The following is a 19,359-nucleotide window of genomic DNA, read 5'->3' on the forward strand; positions in this document are numbered from 1 at the left end:
TAAGTAAGCATGTGGAGTAATGAATAGGATTCTGTGTTTAGAGATAGTAGAGGTAACTACTGCTGGACAGAGATAGTAGAGGTCACTACTGCTGGACAGAGATAGTAGAGGTCACTACTGCTGGACAGAGATAGTAGAGGTCACTACTGCTGGACAGAGATAGTAGAGGTAACTACTGCTGGACAGAGATAGTAGAGGTAACTACTGCTGGACAGAGATAGTAGAGGTAACTACTGCTGGACAGAGATAGTAGAGGTAACTACTGCTGGACAGAGATAGTAGAGGTCACTACTGCTGGACAGAGATAGTAGAGGTCACTACTGCTGGACAGAGATAGTAGAGGTCACTACTGCTGGACAGAGATAGTAGAGGTAACTACTGCTGGACAGAGATAGTAGAGGTAACTACTGCTGGACAGAGATAGTAGAGGTAACTACTGCTGGACAGAGATAGTAGAGGTAACTACTGCTGGACAGAGATAGTAGAGGTCACTACTGCTGGACAGAGATAGTAGAGGTAACTACTGCTGGACAGAGATAGTAGAGGTAACTACTGCTGGACAGAGATAGTAGAGGTAACTACTGCTGGACAGAGATAGTAGAGGTAACTACTGCCTAACAGAGATAGTAGAGGTAACTACTGCTGGACAGAGATAGTAGAGGTAACTACTGCTGGACAGAGATAGTAGAGGTAACTACTGCTGGACAGAGGAGTAATGAATAGGATTCTGTGTTTTTCACCTGTAAAAGTGATTGCTTTTGATTTTTTTTTTTTAAACACAAAAAAAACAGAATGATCTGCCTTCCTAATGGAAAGTAGTTTAAAAAAAATTCAAACATTTTATTTTATGGAAAATATATGTTTTCTGGACAATGCACAGTGTTGCCTTGTTGACAACATGACCGAGCGGCGCAGGTTACTGTCCCATTGGAGAAGGGCGCTACTCCCTCAACGTCACGGGCTATAGCCCAGTGGCCCTCGGCTCAGCACTAGCTAATCCGCCCACTGCTATTGGCTAGTGGTTCATTCTCTACAGAGACGGGGAGAGAGGAGGGGGAGGGGGAGAAGTGTTCTGAGAGCAACACATCAACATTTAAACCAACTAGCATAGAATCACCACTCCTGGGTAGGTAGACAGTACATGGTATCATCTAGTTGTACTTTATTACAGTAGACCAGAGGGGGACACGGAGGGAGACTACAGAGGAGGACACAGGGGGAGACTACAGAGGAGGACACAGGGGGAGACTACAGAGGAGGACACAGGGGGAGACTACAGAGGAGGACACAGGGGGAGGCTACAGAGGAGGACACAGGGGGAGACTACAGAGGAGGACACAGGGGGAGACTACAGAGGAGGACACAGGGGGAGGCTACAGAGGAGGACACAGGGGGAGACTACAGAGGAGGACACAGGGGGAGACTACAGAGGAGGACACAGGGGGAGGCTACAGAGGAGGACACAGGGGGAGGCTACAGAGGAGGACACAGGGGGAGACTACAGAGGAGGACACAGGGGGAGGCTACAGAGGAGGACACAGGGGGAGACTACAGAGGAGGACACAGGGGGAGACTACAGAGGAGGACACAGGGGAGGGTACAGAGGAGGACACAGGGGGAGGCTACAGAGGAGGACACAGGGGGAGGCTACAGAGGAGGACACAGGGGGAGGCTACAGAGGAGGACACAAGGGGAGACTACAGAGGAGGACACAGGGGGAGACGACAGAGGAGGACACAGGGGGAGGCTACAGAGGAGGACACAGGGGGAGGCTACAGAAGAGGACACAGGGGGAGGCTACAGAGGAGGACACAGGGGAGGCTACAGAGGAGGACACAGGGGGAGACTACAGAGGAGGACACAGGGGGAGACTACAGAGGAGGACACAGGGGGAGACTACAGAGGAGGACACAGGGGGAGGCTACAGAGGAGGACACAGGGGGAGACTACAGAGGAGGACACAGGGGGAGACGACAGAGGAGGACACAGGGGGAGGCTACAGAGGAGGACACAGGGGGAGGCTACAGAAGAGGACACAGGGGAGGCTACAGAGGAGGACACAGGGGGAGGCTACAGAAGAGGACACAGGGGGAGGCTACAGAGGAGGACACAGGGGGAGACGACAGAGGAGGACACAGGGGGAGACGACAGAAGGGGGATTACTAGACCCCTTAGTTACTGGTTCGTTTTAGGGTTTAGGGTAAATTCTTCATTAAGGCAGTCAGCTTATCTATCAAAAAGGGAAAGTTATATCAGTTTCAAGAGATGCCGGAATGTGGAGGGACATGGACCAGCTGACTTCATCTCCTGTGGTAGAGTTTGTAACCCTCTTTAGAACCATATACCTGTGATTAGGGTTCAGAACCATATACCTGTGATTAGGGTTTAGAACCATATACCTGTGATTAGGGTTTAGAACCATATACCTGTGATTAGGGTTTAGAACCATATACCTGTGATTAGGGTTTAGAACCATATACCTGTGATTAGGGTTTAGAACATTACTCCTGTGGTTGAGTATACCTGTGATTAGGGTTTAGAACCATATACCTGTGATTAGGGTTTAGAACCATATACCTGTGATTAGGGTTTAGAATATTACTCCTGTGGTTGAGTATACCTGTGATTAGGGCTTAGAACATTACTCCTGTGGTTGAGTATACCTGTGATTAGGGTTTAGAACCATATACTTGTGATTAGGGTTTAGAACATTACTCCTGTGATTAGGGTTTAGAACCATATACCTGTGGTTAGGGTTTAGAACCATATACCTGTGATTAGGGTTTAGAACATTACTCCTGTGGTTGAGTATACCTGTGATTAGGGCTTAGAACATTACTCCTGTGGTTGAGTATACCTGTGATTAGGGTTTAGAACATTACTCCTGTGATTAGGGTTTAGAACCATATACATGTGATTAGGGTTTAGAACCATATACCTGTGATTAGGGTTTAGAACCATATACCTGTGATTAGGGTTTAGAACATTACTCCTGTGGTTGAGTATACCTGTGATTAGGGTTTAGAACCATATACCTGTGATTAGGGTTTAGAACCATATACCTGTGATTAGGGTTTAGAATATTACTCCTGTGGTTGAGTATACCTGTGATTAGGGCTTAGAACATTACTCCTGTGGTTGAGTATACCTGTGATTAGGGTTTAGAACATTACTCATGTGGTTGAGTATACCTGTGATTAGGGTTTAGAACCATATACTTGTGATTAGGGTTTAGAACATTACTCCTGTGATTAGGGTTTAGAACCATATACCTGTGGTTAGGGTTTAGAACCATATACCTGTGATTAGGGTTTAGAACATTACTCCTGTGGTTGAGTATACCTGTGATTAGGGTTTAGAACATTACTCCTGTGGTTGAGTATACCTGTGATTAGGGTTTAGAATATTACTCCTGTGATTAGGGTTTAGAACCATATACATGTGATTAGGGTTTAGAACCATATACCTGTGATTAGGGTTTAGAATCATATACCTGTGATTAGGGTTTAGAACATTACTCCTGTGGTTGAGTATACCTGTGATTAGGGTTTAGAACCATATACCTGTGATTAGGGTTTAGAATCATATACCTGTGATTAGGGTTTAGAACATTACTCCTGTGGTTGAGTATACCTGTGATTAGGGTTTAGAACCATATACCTGTGATTAGGGTTTAGAACCATATACCTGTGATTAGGGTTTAGAATATTACTCCTGTGGTTGAGTATACCTGTGATTAGGGCTTAGAACATTACTCCTGTGGTTGAGTATACCTGTGATTAGGGTTTAGAACCATATACATGTGATTAGGGTTTAGAACCATATACCTGTGATTAGGGTTTAGAACCATATACCTGTGATTAGGGTTTAGAACATTACTCATGTGGTTGAGTATACCTGTGATTAGGGTTTAGAACCATATACTTGTGATTAGGGTTTAGAACATTACTCCTGTGATTAGGGTTTAGAACCATATACCTGTGGTTAGGGTTTAGAACCATATACCTGTGATTAGGGTTTAGAACATTACTCCTGTGGTTGAGTATACCTGTGATTAGGGTTTAGAACATTACTCCTGTGATTAGGGTTTAGAACCATATACCTGTGGTTAGGGTTTAGAACCATATACCTGTGATTAGGGTTTAGAACATTACTCCTGTGGTTGAGTATACCTGTGATTAGGGTTTAGAACCATATACCTGTGATTAGGGTTCAGAACCATATACCTGTGATTAGGGTTTAGAACCATATACCTGTGATTAGGGTTCAGAACCATATACCTGTGATTAGGGTTTAGAACCATATACCTGTGATTAGGGTTTAGAACCATATACCTGTGATTAGGGTTTAGAACCATATACCTGTGATTAGGGTTTAGAACATTACTCCTGTGGTTGAGTATACCTGTGATTAGGGTTTAGAACCATATACCTGTGATTAGGGTTTAGAATATTACTCCTGTGGTTGAGTATACCTGTGATTAGGGCTTAGAACATTACTCCTGTGGCTGAGTATACCTGTGATTAGGGTTTAGAACCATATACCTGTGATTAGGGTTTAGAACCATATACCTGTGATTAGGGTTTAGAACCATATACCTGTGATTAGGGTTTAGAACCATATACCTGTGATTAGGGTTTAGAATATTACTCCTGTGGTTGAGTATACCTGTGATTAGGGTTTAGCACCATATCAAATCAAATCAAATCAAATGTATTTATATAGCCCTTCGTACATCAGCTGATATCTCAAAGTGCTGTACAGAAACCCAGCCTAAAACCCCAAACAGCAAGCAATGCTGTGGTGTAGTGGTTTGGTGGTATAGTTGGGTAGTGGTGTAGTGGTGTAGTGGTGTAGTGGTATAGTGGTTTGGTGGTATAGTTGGGTAGTGGTATAGTGGTGTAGTGGTATAGTGGTGTAGTGGTGTAGTAGTATAGTGGTGTAGTGGTATAGTGGTGTAGTGGTATAGTGGTATAGTGGTATAGTGGTGTAGTGGTATAGTGGTTTGGTGGTATAGTTGGGTAGTGGTATAGTGGTGTAGTGGTTTGGTGGTATAGTGGGTAGCGGTGTAGTGGTGTAGTGGTATAGTGGTGTAGTGGTATAGTGGTGTAGTGGTATAGTGGTATAGTGGTGTAGTGGTATAGTGGTGTAGGGGTATAGTGGTGTAGTGGTGTAGTGGTGTAGTGGTATAGTGGTGTAGTGGTGTAGTGGTATAGTGGTTTAGTGGTGTAGTGGTTTGGTGGTATAGTTGGGTAGTGGTATAGTGGTGTAGTGGTGTAATGGTATAGTGGTGTAGTGGTGTAGTGGTATAGTGGTGTAGTGGTGTAGTGGTATAGTGGTGTAGTGGTATAGTGGTGTAGTGGTGTAGTGGTGTATTGGTGTAGTGGTATAGTGGTGTAGTGGTGTAGTGGTATAGTGGTATAGTGGTGTAGTGGTATAGTGGTGTAGTGGTATAGTGGTATAGTGGTATAGTGGTGTAGTGGTATAGTGGTGTAGTGGTATAGATGTATAGTGGTATAGTGGTGTAGTGGTGTAGTGGTATAGTGGTGTAGTGGTGTAGTGGTATAGTGGTGTAGTGGTATAGTGGTATAGTGGTGTAGTGGTGTAGTGGTATAGTGGTTTGGTGGTGTAGTGGTATAGATGTATAGTGGTGTAGTGGTGTAGTGGTACAGTGGTATAGTGGTATAGTGGTGTAGTGGTGTAGTGGTGTAGTGGTGTAATGGTATAGTGGTATAGTGGTGTAGTGGTATAGTGGTGTAATGGTATAGTGGTGTAGTGGTGTAGTGGTATAGTGGTGTAGTGGTGTAGTGGTATAGTGGTATAGTGGTGTAGTGGTGTAGTGGTGTAGTGGTGTAGTGGTGTAATGGTATAGTGGTATAGTGGTGTAGTGGTATAGTGGTGTAGTTTTTTGGTGGTATAGTGGTATAGTGGTGTAGTGGTGTAGTGGTATAGTGGTGTAGTGGTATAGTGGTGTGGTGGTGTAGTGGTGTAGTGGTATAGTGGTTTGGTGGTGTAGTGGTGTGGTGGTGTAGTGGTGTAGTGGTATAGTGGTATAGTGGTGTGGTGGTGTAGTGGTATAGTGGTATAGTGGTATAGTGGTATAGTGGTGTAGTGGTGTAGTGGTATAGTGGTGTAGTGGTATAGTGGTTTGGTGGTGTAGTGGTGTGGTGGTGTAGTGGTGTAGTGGTATAGTGGTGTGGTGGTGTAGTGGTATAGTGGTATAGTGGTATAGTGGTATAGTGGTGTAGTGGTGTAGTGGTGTAGTGGTATAGTGGTGTGGTGGTGTAGTGGTGTAGTGGTGTGGTGGTGTAGTGGTATAGTGGTGTAGTGGTGTAGTTGTATAGTGGTATAGTGGTGTAGTGGTGTAGTGGTATAGTGGTATAGTGGTGTAGTGGTGTAGTGGTTTGGTGGTATAGTGGTGTAGTGGTGTAGTGGTATAGTGGTGTAGTGGTGTAGTGGTGTAGTGGTTTGGTGGTATAGTGGTGTAGTGGTATAGTGGTGTAGTGGTGTAGTGGTTTGGTGGTATAGTGGTGTAGTGGTATAGTGGTATAGTGGTATAGTGGTGTAGTGGTATAGTGGTGTAGTGGTATAGTGGTGTAGTGGTATAGTGGTGTAGTGGTTTGGTGGTGTAGTGGTATAGTGGTGTAGTGGTTTGGTGGTATAGTGGTATAATGGTATAGTGGTGTAGTGGTATAGTGGTATAGTGGTGTAGTGGTTTGGTGGTGTAGTGGTATAGTGGTGTAGTGGTTTGGTGGTATAGTGGTGTAGTGGTATAGTGGTATAGTGGTATAGTGGTATAGTGGTGTAGTGGTATAGTGGTATAGTGGTATAGTGGTATAGTGGTATAGTGGTATAGTGGTATAGTGGTGTAGTGGTTTAGTGGTATAGTGGTATAGTGGTATAGTGGTGTAGTGGTATAGTGGTATAGTGGTATAGTGGTATAGTGGTGTAGTGGTATGGTGGTATAGTGGTATAGTGGTGTAGTGGTATAGTGGTGTAGTGGTATGGTGGTATAGTGGTATAGTGGTATAGTGGTATAGTGGTGTAGTGGTGTAGTGGTATAGTGGTATAGTGGTATAGTGGTGTAATGGTATAGTGGTGTAGTGGTGTAGTGGTATAGTGGTGTAGTGGTATGGTGGTGTAGTGGTGTAGTGGTGTAGTGGGTAGTGGTATAGTGGTGTAGTGGTGTAGTTGTATAGTGGTATAGTGGTGTAGTGGTGTAGTGGTATAGTGGTATAGTGGTGTAGTGGTGTAGTGGTTTGGTGGTATAGTGGTGTAGTGGTGTAGTGGTATAGTGGTGTAGTGGTGTAGTGGTATAGTGGTGTAGTGGTGTAGTGGTTTGGTGGTATAGTGGTGTAGTGGTATAGTGGTATAGTGGTGTAGTGGTGTAGTGGTTTGGTGGTATAGTGGTATAGTGGTGTAGTGGTGTAGTGGTATAGTGGTGTAGTGGTATAGTGGTGTAGTGGTGTAGTGGTGTAGTGGTTTGGTGGTGTAGTGGTTTGGTGGTATAGTGGTATAGTGGTATAATGGTATAGTGGTATAGTGGTATAGTGGTATAGTGGTGTAGTGGTTTGGTGGTGTAGTGGTATAGTGGTGTAGTGGTTTGGTGGTATAGTGGTGTAGTGGTATAGTGGTATAGTGGTATAGTGGTGTAGTGGTATAGTGGTATAGTGGTATAGTGGTATAGTGGTATAGTGGTATAGTGGTGTAGTGGTTTGGTGGTATAGTGGTATAGTGGTGTAGTGGTTTGGTGGTATAGTGGTGTAGTGGTGTAGTGGTTTGGTGGTATAGTGGTATAGTGGTGTAGTGGTGTAGTGGTATAGTGGTATAGTGGTATAGTGGTATAGTGGTATAGTGGTATAGTGGTATAGTGGTGTAGTGGTGTAGTGGTATAGTGGTATAGTGGTATAGTGGTGTAATGGTATAGTGGTATAGTGGTGTAGTGGTATAGTGGTGTAGTGGTATAGTGGTGTGGTGGTGTAGTGGTGTAGTGGTGTAGTGGTGTAGTGGTATAGTGGTGTAGTGGTGTAGTTGTATAGTGGTATAGTGGTGTAGTGGTGTAGTGGTGTAGTGGTATAGTGGTATAGTGGTGTAGTGGTGTAGTGGTTTGGTGGTATAGTGGTGTAGTGGTGTAGTGGTATAGTGGTGTAGTGGTGTAGTGGTGTAGTGGTGTAGTGGTGTAGTGGTTTGGTGGTATAGTGGTGTAGTGGTATAGTGGTATAGTGGTGTAGTGGTGTAGTGGTTTGGTGGTATAGTGGTATAGTGGTGTAGTGGTGTAGTGGTATAGTGGTGTAGTGGTATAGTGGTGTAGTGGTGTAGTGGTATAGTGGTGTAGTGGTTTGGTGGTGTAGTGGTATAGTGGTGTAGTGGTTTGGTGGTATAGTGGTGTAGTGGATTGGTGGTGTAGTGGTTTGGTGGTATAGTGGTATAATGGTATAGTGGTGTAGTGGTGTAGTGGTATAGTGGTATAGTGGTGTAGTGGTTTGGTGGTGTAGTGGTATAGTGGTGTAGTGGTTTGGTGGTGTAGTGGTATAGTGGTATAGTGGTATAGTGGTATAGTGGTGTAGTGGTGTAGTGGTATAGTGGTATAGTGGTGTAGTGGTATAGTGGTGTAGTGGTTTGGTGGTATAGTGGTATAGTGGTATAGTGGTGTAGTGGTTTGGTGGTATAGTGGTGTAGTGGTATAGTGGTGTAGTGGTTTGGTGGTATAGTGGTGTAGTGGTATAGTGGTATAGTGGTGTAGTGGTTTGGTGGTATAGTGGTATAGTGGTATAGTGGTATAGTGGTATAGTGGTGTAATGGTATAGTGGTATAGTGGTGTAGTGGTATAGTGGTATAGTGGTGTGGTGGTGTAGTGGTGTAGTGGTATAGTGGTGTAGTGGTGTAGTTGTATAGTGGTATAGTGGTGTAGTGGTATAGTGGTATAGTGGTGTAGTGGTTTGGTGGTATAGTGGTGTAGTGGTGTAGTGGTATAGTGGTGTAGTGGTGTAGTGGTATAGTGGTGTAGTGGTGTAGTGGTTTGGTGGTATAGTGGTGTAGTGGTATAGTGGTATAGTGGTGTAGTGGTGTAGTGGTTTGGTGGTATAGTGGTATAGTGGTGTAGTGGTGTAGTGGTATAGTGGTATAGTGGTATAGTGGTGTAGTGGTTTGGTGGTATAGTGGTGTAGTGGTGTAGTGGTATAGTGGTGTAGTGGTGTAGTGGTATAGTGGTGTAGTGGTGTAGTGGTTTGGTGGTATAGTGGTGTAGTGGTATAGTGGTATAGTGGTGTAGTGGTGTAGTGGTTTGGTGGTATAGTGGTATAGTGGTGTAGTGGTGTAGTGGTATAGTGGTATAGTGGTATAGTGGTGTAGTGGTATAGTGGTATAGTGGTGTAGTGGTTTGGTGGTGTAGTGGTATAGTGGTGTAGTGGTTTGGTGGTTTGGTGGTATAGTGGTGTAGTGGTTTGGTGGTATAGTGGTATAATGGTATAGTGGTATAGTGGTGTAGTGGTATAGTGGTATAGTGGTATAGTGGTGTAGTTTTTTGGTGGTATAGTGGTATAGTGGTGTAGTGGTGTAGTGGTATAGTGGTATAGTGGTATAGTGGTGTAGTGGTTTGGTGGTATAGTGGTGTAGTGGTTTGGTGGTGTAGTGGTGTGGTGGTGTAGTGGTGTAGTGGTATAGTGGTATAGTGGTATAGTGGTGTAGTGGTGTAGTGGTATAGTGGTGTAGTGGTGTAGTGGTTTGGTGGTATAGTGGTATAGTGGTATAGTGGTTTGGTGGTGTAGTGGTTTAGTGGTATAGTGGTGTAGTGGTATAGTGGTGTAGTGGTTTGGTGGTGTAGTGGTATAGTGGTGTAGTGGTTTGGTGGTGTAGTGGTATAGTGGTGTAGTGGTTTGGTGGTATAGTGGTATAGTGGTGTAGTGGTGTAGTGGTGTAGTGGTGTAGTGGTTTAGTGGTGTAGTGGTGTAGTGGTGTAGTGGTATAGTGGTATAGTGGTGTAGTGGTGTAGTGGTGTAGTGGTTTAGTGGTGTAGTGGTGTAGTGGTGTAGTGGTATAGTGGTATAGTGGTATAGTGGTGTAGTGGTGTAGTGGTTTAGTGGTATAGTGGTATAGTGGTATAGTGGTGTAGTGGTGTAGTGGTATAGTGGTGTAGTGGTGTAGTGGTGTAGTGGTATAGTGGTGTAGTGGTGTAGTGGTATAGTGGTGTAGTGGTATAGTGGTGTAGTGGTATAGTGGTGTAGTGGTATAGTGGTGTAGTGGTTTGGTGGTGTAGTGGTATAGTGGTGTAGTGGTATAGTGGTGTAGTGGTATAGTGGTGTAGTGGTATAGTGGTGTAGTGGTTTGGTGGTGTAGTGGTATAGTGGTGTAGTGGTTTGGTGGTATAGTGGTTTGGTGGTATAGTGGTGTAGTGGTGTAGTGGTATAGTGGTGTAGTGGTATAGTGGTGTAGTGGTATAGTGGTGTAGTGGTTTGGTGGTGTAGTGGTATAGTGGTGTAGTGGTTTGGTGGTATAGTGGTGTAGTGGTGTAGTGGTGTAGTGGTGTAGTGGTATAGTGGTATAGTGGTATAGTGGTATAGTGGTATAGTGGTATAGTGGTATAGTGGTGTAGTGGTTTGGTGGTGTAGTGGTATAGTGGTGTAGTGGTTTGGTGGTATAGTGGTATAGTGGTGTAGTGGTGTAGTGGTATAGTGGTATAGTGGTATAGTGGTATAGTGGTGTAGTGGTATAGTGGTATAGTGGTATAGTGGTATAGTGGTATAGTGGTGTAGTGGTATAGTGGTATAGTGGTATAGTGGTGTAGTGGTGTAGTGGTGTAGTGGTATAGTGGTATAGTGGTGTAGTGGTTTGGTGGTATAGTGGTATAATGGTGTAGTGGTGTAGTGGTTTGGTGGTGTAGTGGTGTAGTGGTGTAGTGGTTTGGTGGTGTAGTGGTATAGTGGTATAGTGGTGTAGTGGTATAGTGGTATAGTGGTGTAGTGGTTTGGTGGTATAGTGGTATAGTGGTATAGTGGTATAGTGGTGTAGTGGTGTAGTTTTATAGTGGTATAGTGGTATAGTGGTATAGTGGTATAGTGGTGTAGTGGTATAGTGGTATAGTGGTGTAGTGGTGTAGTGGTATAGTGGTATAGTGGTATAGTGGTATAGTGGTATAGTGGTATAGTGGTATAGTGGTGTGGTGGTATAGTGGTATAGTGGCATAGTGGTGTAGTGGTGTAGTTGTATAGTGGTGTAGTGGTGTAGTTTAACTCTGTTGCTCCGTGGTGTCTGTGTGCGTTGTGCTCTAGATTTGATGAGGATTAGTTTTAATCTAAAGCCTCCTATCCCCCATCCCCCCATTCCCCCATCCCCTCCATTCCCCCGTCCCCTCCATTCCCCCGTCCCCTCCATTCCCCCGTCCCCTCCATTCCCCCGTCCCCTCCATTCCCCTTCCCTCCATTCCCCCGTCCCCTCCATTCCCCCGTCCCCTCCATTCCCCCGTCCCCTCCATTCCCCCATCCCCTCCATTCCCCCATCCCCTCCATTCCCCCATCCCCTCCATTCCCCCGTCCCCTCCATTCCCCCGTCCCCTCCATTCCCCGTCCCCTCCATTCCCCGTCCCCTCCATTCCCCCATCCCTCCATTCCCCCGTCCCCTCCATTCCCCCGTCCCTCCATTCCCCGTCCCCTCCATTCCCCGTCCCCTCCATTCCCCCATCCCCTCCATTCCCCGTCCCCTCCATTCCCCGTCCCCTCCATTCCCCCGTCCCCCTCCACCAGCCCCCCACATCCCCTCCATTCCCCATCCCCTCCATTCCCCCATCCCCTCCATTCCCCCATCCCCTCCATTCCCCGTCCCCCCTCCATTCCCCGTCCCCTCCATTCCCCCGTCCCCTCCATTCCCCCGTCCCCTCCTTCCCCATCCCCTCCATTCCCCCGTCCCCTCCATTCTGTCCCCTCCATTCCCCATCCCCTCCATTCCCCCATCCCTCCATTCCCCCGTCCCCTCCATTCCCCGTCCCCTCCATTCCCTGTCCCTCCATTCCCCCTGTCCCTCCATTCCCCATCCCCTCCATTCCCCATCCCCTCCATCCCCCCGTCCCCTCCATTCCCCCGTCCCCTCCATTCCCCGTCCCCTCCATTCACCCGTCCCCTCCATTCCCCCGTCCCCTCCCTTCCCCGTCCATCTCCAGTCCCCCATTCCCCCACAGTCCACCACCTCCCATCCAGCCCCCCATACCCCCCTTCCCCTCCTCACCACCCCTTCCTGTACCCCCTCCCCTCCTGTCCCCCTCCCCATCCTCACCACCCCTTCCTGTCCCCCTCCCCATCCTGTCCCACCTCCCCATCCTGTCCCCCTCCCCTTCCTGTCCCCCTCCCCTTCCTGTCCCCCTCCCCATTCTGTCCCCCCCCCTCCCCATCCCCCTCCCTCCCCCCATTCTGTCCCCCCTCCCCCTCCTGTTCCCCCCCCATTCTGCCCCACCCCCATTCTGTCCCTCCCCTCCCCATACTGTCCCCCTCCCCTTCCCCCTCCTCCCCCCCATTCTGTCCCCCTCCCCTTCCTGTTCCCCCTTCCTGTCCCCCTCCCCATCCTGTCCCCCTCCCCTTCCTGTCCCCCTCCCCTTCCTGTCCCCCTCCCCATCCTGTTCCCCCTCCCTATCCTGTCCCCCTTCCCCTTCCTATCCCCCTCCCCTCCCTATCCTGTCCCCCTCCCCTTCCTATCCCCCTCCCCCCCTTCCTGTCCCCCCTTCCTGTCCCCCTCCCTTTCCTGTTCCCCTCCCCTTCCTGTCCCCCTCCCCATTCTGTCCCCCTCCCCTTCCTGTCCCCCTCCCCTCCCTATCCTGTCCCCCTCCCCTTCCTGTCCCCCTCCCCATCCTTTTCCCCACTCCCCATCCTGTCCCCCCTCCCCTTCCTGTCCCCCTCCCCTTCCTGTCCCCTCTCCCCATCCTGTCCCCCTCCCCTTCCTGTCCCCCTCCCCTTCCTGCCCCCTCCCCATCCTGTCCCCCTCCCTATCCTGTCCCCCTCCCCATCCTGTCCCTTCTCCCAATCCTGTCCCCCTCCCCATCCTGTCCCCCTCCCCATCCTGTCCCCCTCCCTTCCTGTCCCCCTCCCCATCCTGTCCCCCTCCCCATCCTGTCCCCTCCCTTCCTGTCCCCCTCCCAATCCTGTCCCCCTCCCCATCCTGTCCCCCTCCCCTTCCTGTCCCCTCTCCCCATCCTGTCCCCCTCCCCTTCCTGTCCCCCTCCCCTTCCTGTCCCCCTCTCCATCCTGTCCCCCTCCCTATCCTGTCCCCCTCCCCTTCCTGTCCCCCCTCCCCATCCTGTCCCCTCTCCCCTTCCTGTCCCCCTCCCCATCCTGTCCCCTCTCCCCTTCCTGTCCCCCTCCCAATCCTGTCCCCTCTCCCCATCCTGTTCCCCCTCCCCATCCTGTCCCCCTCCCCATCCTGTCCCCTCTCCCCTTCCTGTCCCCCCTCCCCATCCTGTCCCCCTTCCCCCTCGTGTAAGCTGATTACCAGTAGAGACCTGTAGACATGACTTGTGTAATGAGGGCTGCTCTGGCCCTGAGTGATATTGGGTAATGTCATGTGTGTGTGTAAATTCCACCACTCCCGTGCGTGTGCTTGTATCAAGATAATCCCCTGAGCTTTCCGATGATTATCGTCCAGGCAACAGAGTGATTCTAATTCCGTTGCGAAGGGCTTTTTGGAATATGATGACCTAGCAACATGACAGTTAGGCAACCTCAGAGTAGACAGAGTATTTTTTTTAAATATATATATATATATTTCACCTTTATTTAGCCAGGTAGGCTAGTTGAGAACAAGTTCTCATTTGCAACTGCGACCTGGCCAAGATAAAGCACAGCAATTTGACACATACAACAACACAGAGTTACACATGGAATAAACAAAACATACTCAATTATACAGTAGGAAAAAAACAAAACAAAGAAAGTCTATATCCAGTGAGGTAAGATAAGGTAGTTAAAGGCAATAAATAGGCCATGGTGGCGAAGTAAATTACAATATATCAATTAAACACTGGAATGGTAGATGTGCAGGAGGTGAATGTGCAAGTAGAGATACTGGGGTGCAAAGGAGCAAGATAAATAAATAAATACAGTATGGGGATGAGGTAGATAGATGGGCTGTTTACAGATGGGCTGTGTACAGGTGCAGTGATCTGTGAGCTGCTCTGACAGCTGATGCTTAAAGCTAGTGAGGGAGATGTGAGTCTCCAGCTTCAGTGATTTTTGCAGTTCGTTCCAGTCATTGGCAGCAGAGAACTGGAAGGAAAGGCGACCAAAGGGGGAGTTGGCTTTGGAGATGACCAGTGAGATATACCTGCTGGAGCACGTGCTACGGGTGGGTGCTGCTATGGTGACCAGTGAGCTGAGATAAGGGGGGGCTTTACCTAGCAGAGACTTGTAGATAACCTGTAGCCAGTGGGTTTGGCGACGAGTATGAAGCGAGGGCCAACCAATGAGAGCGTACAGGTTGCAGTGGTGGGTAGTATATGGGGCTTTGGTGACAAAACGGATGGCACTGTGATAGACTGCATCCAATTTGTTGAGTAGAGTGTTGGAGGATATTTTGTAAATGACATCGCCAAAGTCGAGGATCGGTAGGATGGTCAGTTTTACGAGGGTATGTTTGGCAACGTGAGTGAAGGATGCTTTGTTGCGATATAGGAAGCCGATTCTAGATTTAATTTTGGATTGGCGATGTTTTATGTGAGTCTGGAAGGAGAGTTTACAGTCTAACCAGACACCTAAGTATTTGTAGTTGTCCATGTATTCTAAGTCAGAACCGTCCAGAGTAGTGATGCTGGACGGGCGGGCAGGTGCAGGCAGTGATCGATTGAATAGCATGCATTTAGTTTTACTTGCATTTAAGAGCAATTGGAGGCCACGGAAGGAGAGTTGTATGGCATTGAAGCTCGTCTGGAGGTTAGTTAACACAGTGTCCAAGGTGGGGTCAGAAGTATACAAATCAAATCAAATCAAATCAAATTTTATTTGTCACATACACATGGTTAGCAGATGTTAAATGCGAGTGTAGCGAAATGCTTGTGCTTCTAGTTCCGACAATGCAGTGATAACCAACAAGTAATCTAACTAACAATTCCAAAACTACTGTCTTATACACAGTGTAAGGGGATAAGGAATATGTACATAAGGATATATGAATGAGTGATGGTACAGAGCAGCATACAGTAGATGGTATCGAGTACAGTATATACATATGAGATGAGTGTGTAGACAAAGTAAACAAAGTGGCATAGTTAAAGTGGCTAGTGATACATGTGTTACATAAGGATGCAGTCGATGATGTAGAGTACAGTATATACATATGCATATGAGATGAATAATGTAGGGTAAGTAACATTATATAAGGTAGCATTGTTTAAAGTGGCTAGTGATATATTTACATAATTCCCATCAATTCCCATTATTAAAATGGCTGGAGTTGGGTCAGTGTCAATGACAGTGTGTTGGCAGCAGCCACTCACTGTTAGTGGTGGCTGTTTAACAGTCTGATGGCCTTGAGATAGAAGCTGTTTTTCAGTCTCTCGGTCCCAGCTTTGATGCACCTGTACTGACCTCGCCTTCTGGATGATAGCGGGGTGAACAGGCAGTGGTTCGGGTGGTTGATGTCCTTGATGATCTTTATGGCCTTCCTGTAACAACGGGTGGTGTAGGTGTCCTGGAGGGCAGGTAGTTTGCCCCCGGTGATGCGTTGTGCAGTCCTCACTACCCTCTGGAGAGCCTTACGGTTGAGGGCGGAGCAGTTGCCGTACCAGGCGGTGATACAGCCCGCCAGGATGCTCTCGATTGTGCATCTGTAGAAGTTTGTGAGTGCTTTTGGTGACAAGCCGAATTTCTTCAGCCTCCTGTGGTTGAATAGGCGCTGCTGCGCTTCTTCACGACGCTGTCAGTGTGAGTGGACCAATTCAGTTTGTCTGTGATGTGTATGCCGAGGAACTTAAAACTAGCTACCCTCTCCACTACTGTTCCATCGATGTGGATAGGGGGTGTTCCTCTGCTGTTTCCTGAAGTCCACAATCATCTCCTTAGTTTTGTTGACGTTGAGTGTGAGGTTATTTTCCTGACACCACACTCCGAGGGCCCTCACCTCCTCCCTGTAGGCCGTCTCGTCGTTGTTGGTAATCAAGCCTACCACTGTTGTGTCGTCCGCAAACTTGATGATTGAGTTGGAGGCGTGCGTGGCCACGCAGTCGTGGGTGAACAGGGAGTACAGGAGAGGGCTCAGAACGCACCCTTGTGGGGCCCCGTGTTGAGGATCAGCGGGGAGGAGATGTTGTTGCCTACCCTCACCACCTGGGGGCGGCCCATCAGGAAGTCCAGTACCCAGTTGCACAGGGCGGGGTCGAGACCCAGAGGATGTGGTGATTGACAGAGTCGAAAGCCTTGGCCAGGTCGATGAATATGGCGGTTATGATGTCGTTTAGGACCTTGAGCGTGGCTGAGGTGCAGCCATGACCAGCTCTGAAACCAGATTGCATAACGGGGAAGGTACGGTGGGATTTGAAATGGTTGTTAATCTGTTTGTTAACTTGGCTTTCGAAGACCTTAGAAAGACAGGGTAGGATAGATATAGGTCTGTAACAGTTTGGGTCTAGAGTGTCACCCACTTTGAAGACCTTAGAAAGATAGGGTAGGATAGATATAGGTCTGTAACAGTTTGGGTCTAGAGTGTCACCCACTTTGAAGACCTTAGAAAGACAGGGTAGGATAGATATAGGTCTGTAACAGTTTGGGTCTAGAGTGTCACCCACTTTGAAGAGGGGGATGACCGCAGCAGCTTTCCAGTCTTTGGGAATCTCAGACGATAAGGAAGAGAGGTTGAACAGGTTAGTAATAGGGGTTGCAACAATTTCGGCAGATAATTTTAGAAAGAGAGGGTCCAGATTGTCTAGCCCGGCTGATTTGTAGGGGTCCAGATTTTGCAGCTCTTTCAGAACATCAGCTGTCTGGATTTGGGTAAAGGAGAAATGGTGGGGGCTTGGGCGGGTCGCTGTGGAGGGTGCCGGGCAATTGACCGGGGTAGGGGTAGCCATGTGGAAAGCATGGCCAGCCGTAGAGAAATTCTCAATTATAGTGGGTTTATCAGTGGTGACAGTGTTTCCTCAGAGCAGTGGGCAGCTGGGAGGAGGTGTTCTTATTCTCCATGGATTTTACAGTGTCCCAGAACTTTTTTGCGTTAGTACTACAGGATGCAAATTTCTGTTTGAAAAAGCTAGCCTAGCTTTCCTCACTGCCTGTGTATATTTGTTCCTAACTTCCCTGAACAGTTGCATATCACAGGGGCTATTCGATGCTAATGCAGAACGCCACAGGATGTTTTTGTGCTGGTCAAGGGCAGACAGGTCTTGAGTTGTTGTTGTATGTATGTTATTTATGTAAGTCCCTCTCTCTCTCTCTTCCCCTTTCTGTCTCTGTCTCTCTCTTCCTCTCTCTTCCCCCTTTCTGTCTCTGTCTCTCTCTTCCTCTCTCTTCCCCTTTCTGTCTCTGTCTCTCTCTTCCTCTCTCTTCCCCCTTTCTGTCTCTGCCCCCCTCTCTCTCTCTCTCTCTCTCTCTCTCTCTCTCTCTTCCCCCTTCCCCTCTCTCTCTCTCTCTCTTCCCCCTTTCTGTCTCTGTCTCTCTCTTCCTCTCTCTTCCCCCTTTCTGTCTCTGCCCCCCTCTCTCTCTCTCTTCCCTCTCCTCTCTCTCTCTCTCTCTCTCTCTCTCTTCCCCCCCTTCCCCTTCCTCTCTCTCTCTCTCTTCCCCTTCCCCCTCTCTCTCTCTCTCTCTTCCCCCTTTCTGTCTCTGTCTCTCTCTTCCTCTCTCTTCCCCTTTCTGTTCTTCTCTCTCTCTCTCTCTCCTCTCTCTCTCTCTCTCTCTCTCTCTCTCTCTCTCTTCCCCTTCCTCTCTCTCTCTCTCTCTCTTCCCCCTTCCCTCTCTCTCTCTCTCTCTCTTCCCCCTTTCTGTCTCTGTCTCTCTCTTCCTCTCTCTTCCCCTTTCTGTCTCTGCCCCCCTCTCTCTCTCTCTCTCTCTCTCTCTCTCTCTTCTCCCCCTTCTCTCTCTCTCTTCCCCCTTTCTGTCTCTGTCTCTCTCTTCCTCTCTCTTCCCCCTTTCTGTCTCTGCCCCCCTCTCTCTCTCTCTCTCTCTCTCTCTCTCTCTCTCTCTTCCCCCTTCCCTCTCTCTTCCCCCTTCCCCTTTCTGTCTCTGTCTCTCTCTTCCTCTCTCTTCCCCTTTCTGTCTCTGTCCCCCCTCTCTCTCTCTCTCTCTCTTCCTCCTTCTCTCTCTCTCTTCCCCCTTCCCCTCTCTCTCTCCCTTCTCTTCCCCTTTCTGTCTCTGTCTCTCTCTTCTCTCTCTTCCCCTTTCTGTCTCTGCCCCCCTCTCTCTCTCTCTCTCTCTCTCTCTCTCTCTCTCTCCCCTTCTCCCTTCCCCTCTCTCTCTCTCTCTTCCCCCTTTCTGTCTCTGTCCCTCTCTCTCTCCCTCTCTCTCTCTCTCTTCCCCCTTTCTGTCTCTGTCCCTCTCTCTCTCTCTCTCTCTCTCTTCCTCTCTCTCTCTCTCTCTCTCTCTCTTCTCTTCCCCCTCTCTCTCTCTCTCTCTTCCCCCCTTCCCCTCTCTCTCTCTGTCTCTCTCTCTCTCCCCCTTCCCCCCTTTCTGTCTCTCTCTCTTCCCCCTTTCTCTCTCTCTCTCTCTCTCTCTCTCTCTCTCTCTCTCTATAGAGGAGTTTTTTAGGCTTCTCCTGCTTCTCCATCAGAGATCTCCTCAGGACCAATGAGCCTCAGCTCTCCCTCAGCCTCAGGTAAAACTGACTCAACACTCACCTTTAGTCTGACTTACTCAAACATAACTTTAACACTCACATTAATTCTGACTTACTCAAACCAGAGTTCTTACCCGCCTTAAGCCTGACTTAAAACGGACTCATCTGAGCCCCGACCTGACACTAGAACCTCTACAACTCTCTCTCTCTATGTTCTCCATCCCATTTCCTCGCTCACCGTTGCCGGGATACCTTGACATAAAGGAGGAAGTGAGAGGGCACGAGCTCCTCCCCCAAACAGTTCCTCTTTACACAGAACCAAGTCATCATTACTACTTCTCAACACTGTTGCAGTTAACACTGGATCCTTGTTGATGGAGGTGCTTGTTGGTCGGTGCGTATCGGTCTGAATCCCCTTTCTCAGGTCTGCGGACGGAACGAGCGAGGTCGGGGAGGTGAAGCTGGGTCGTCTGCAGATGAGAGACATGGAAAACAGAGAGGGGGAGGACACCACTTCAGACATCCTACACAAGGTAGACAGAGGTCTGTCTGTCTGTCTGTTATTAATGCCCCCCCCCTCTCTCTCTCTCTATCTCTCTCTCTGTCCTAGTGTCCTCTCTCTCT

General features: G+C 48.1%; 1 protein-coding gene across 6 annotated transcripts in view; it reads left to right on the forward strand.

Annotated features, from left to right (window-relative positions):
• LOC127916402 (type II inositol 3,4-bisphosphate 4-phosphatase-like) overlaps positions 1 to 19,359 on the forward strand; it is a 76,471-nt gene that overhangs the window by 15,767 nt on the left and 41,345 nt on the right. For all 6 annotated transcript variants that reach the window (XM_052498100.1, XM_052498099.1, XM_052498101.1 and 3 more), the window contains 2 exons: positions 18,695 to 18,774; positions 19,160 to 19,268. In XM_052498100.1, the coding sequence (XP_052354060.1) occupies positions 18,695 to 18,774; positions 19,160 to 19,268 (189 nt within the window). The remainder of the gene's footprint in view (positions 1 to 18,694; positions 18,775 to 19,159; positions 19,269 to 19,359) is intronic.

This window comes from Oncorhynchus keta, chromosome 35 (genome assembly GCF_023373465.1).
Source record: "Oncorhynchus keta strain PuntledgeMale-10-30-2019 chromosome 35, Oket_V2, whole genome shotgun sequence".
NCBI lineage: Eukaryota > Metazoa > Chordata > Actinopteri > Salmoniformes > Salmonidae > Oncorhynchus > Oncorhynchus keta.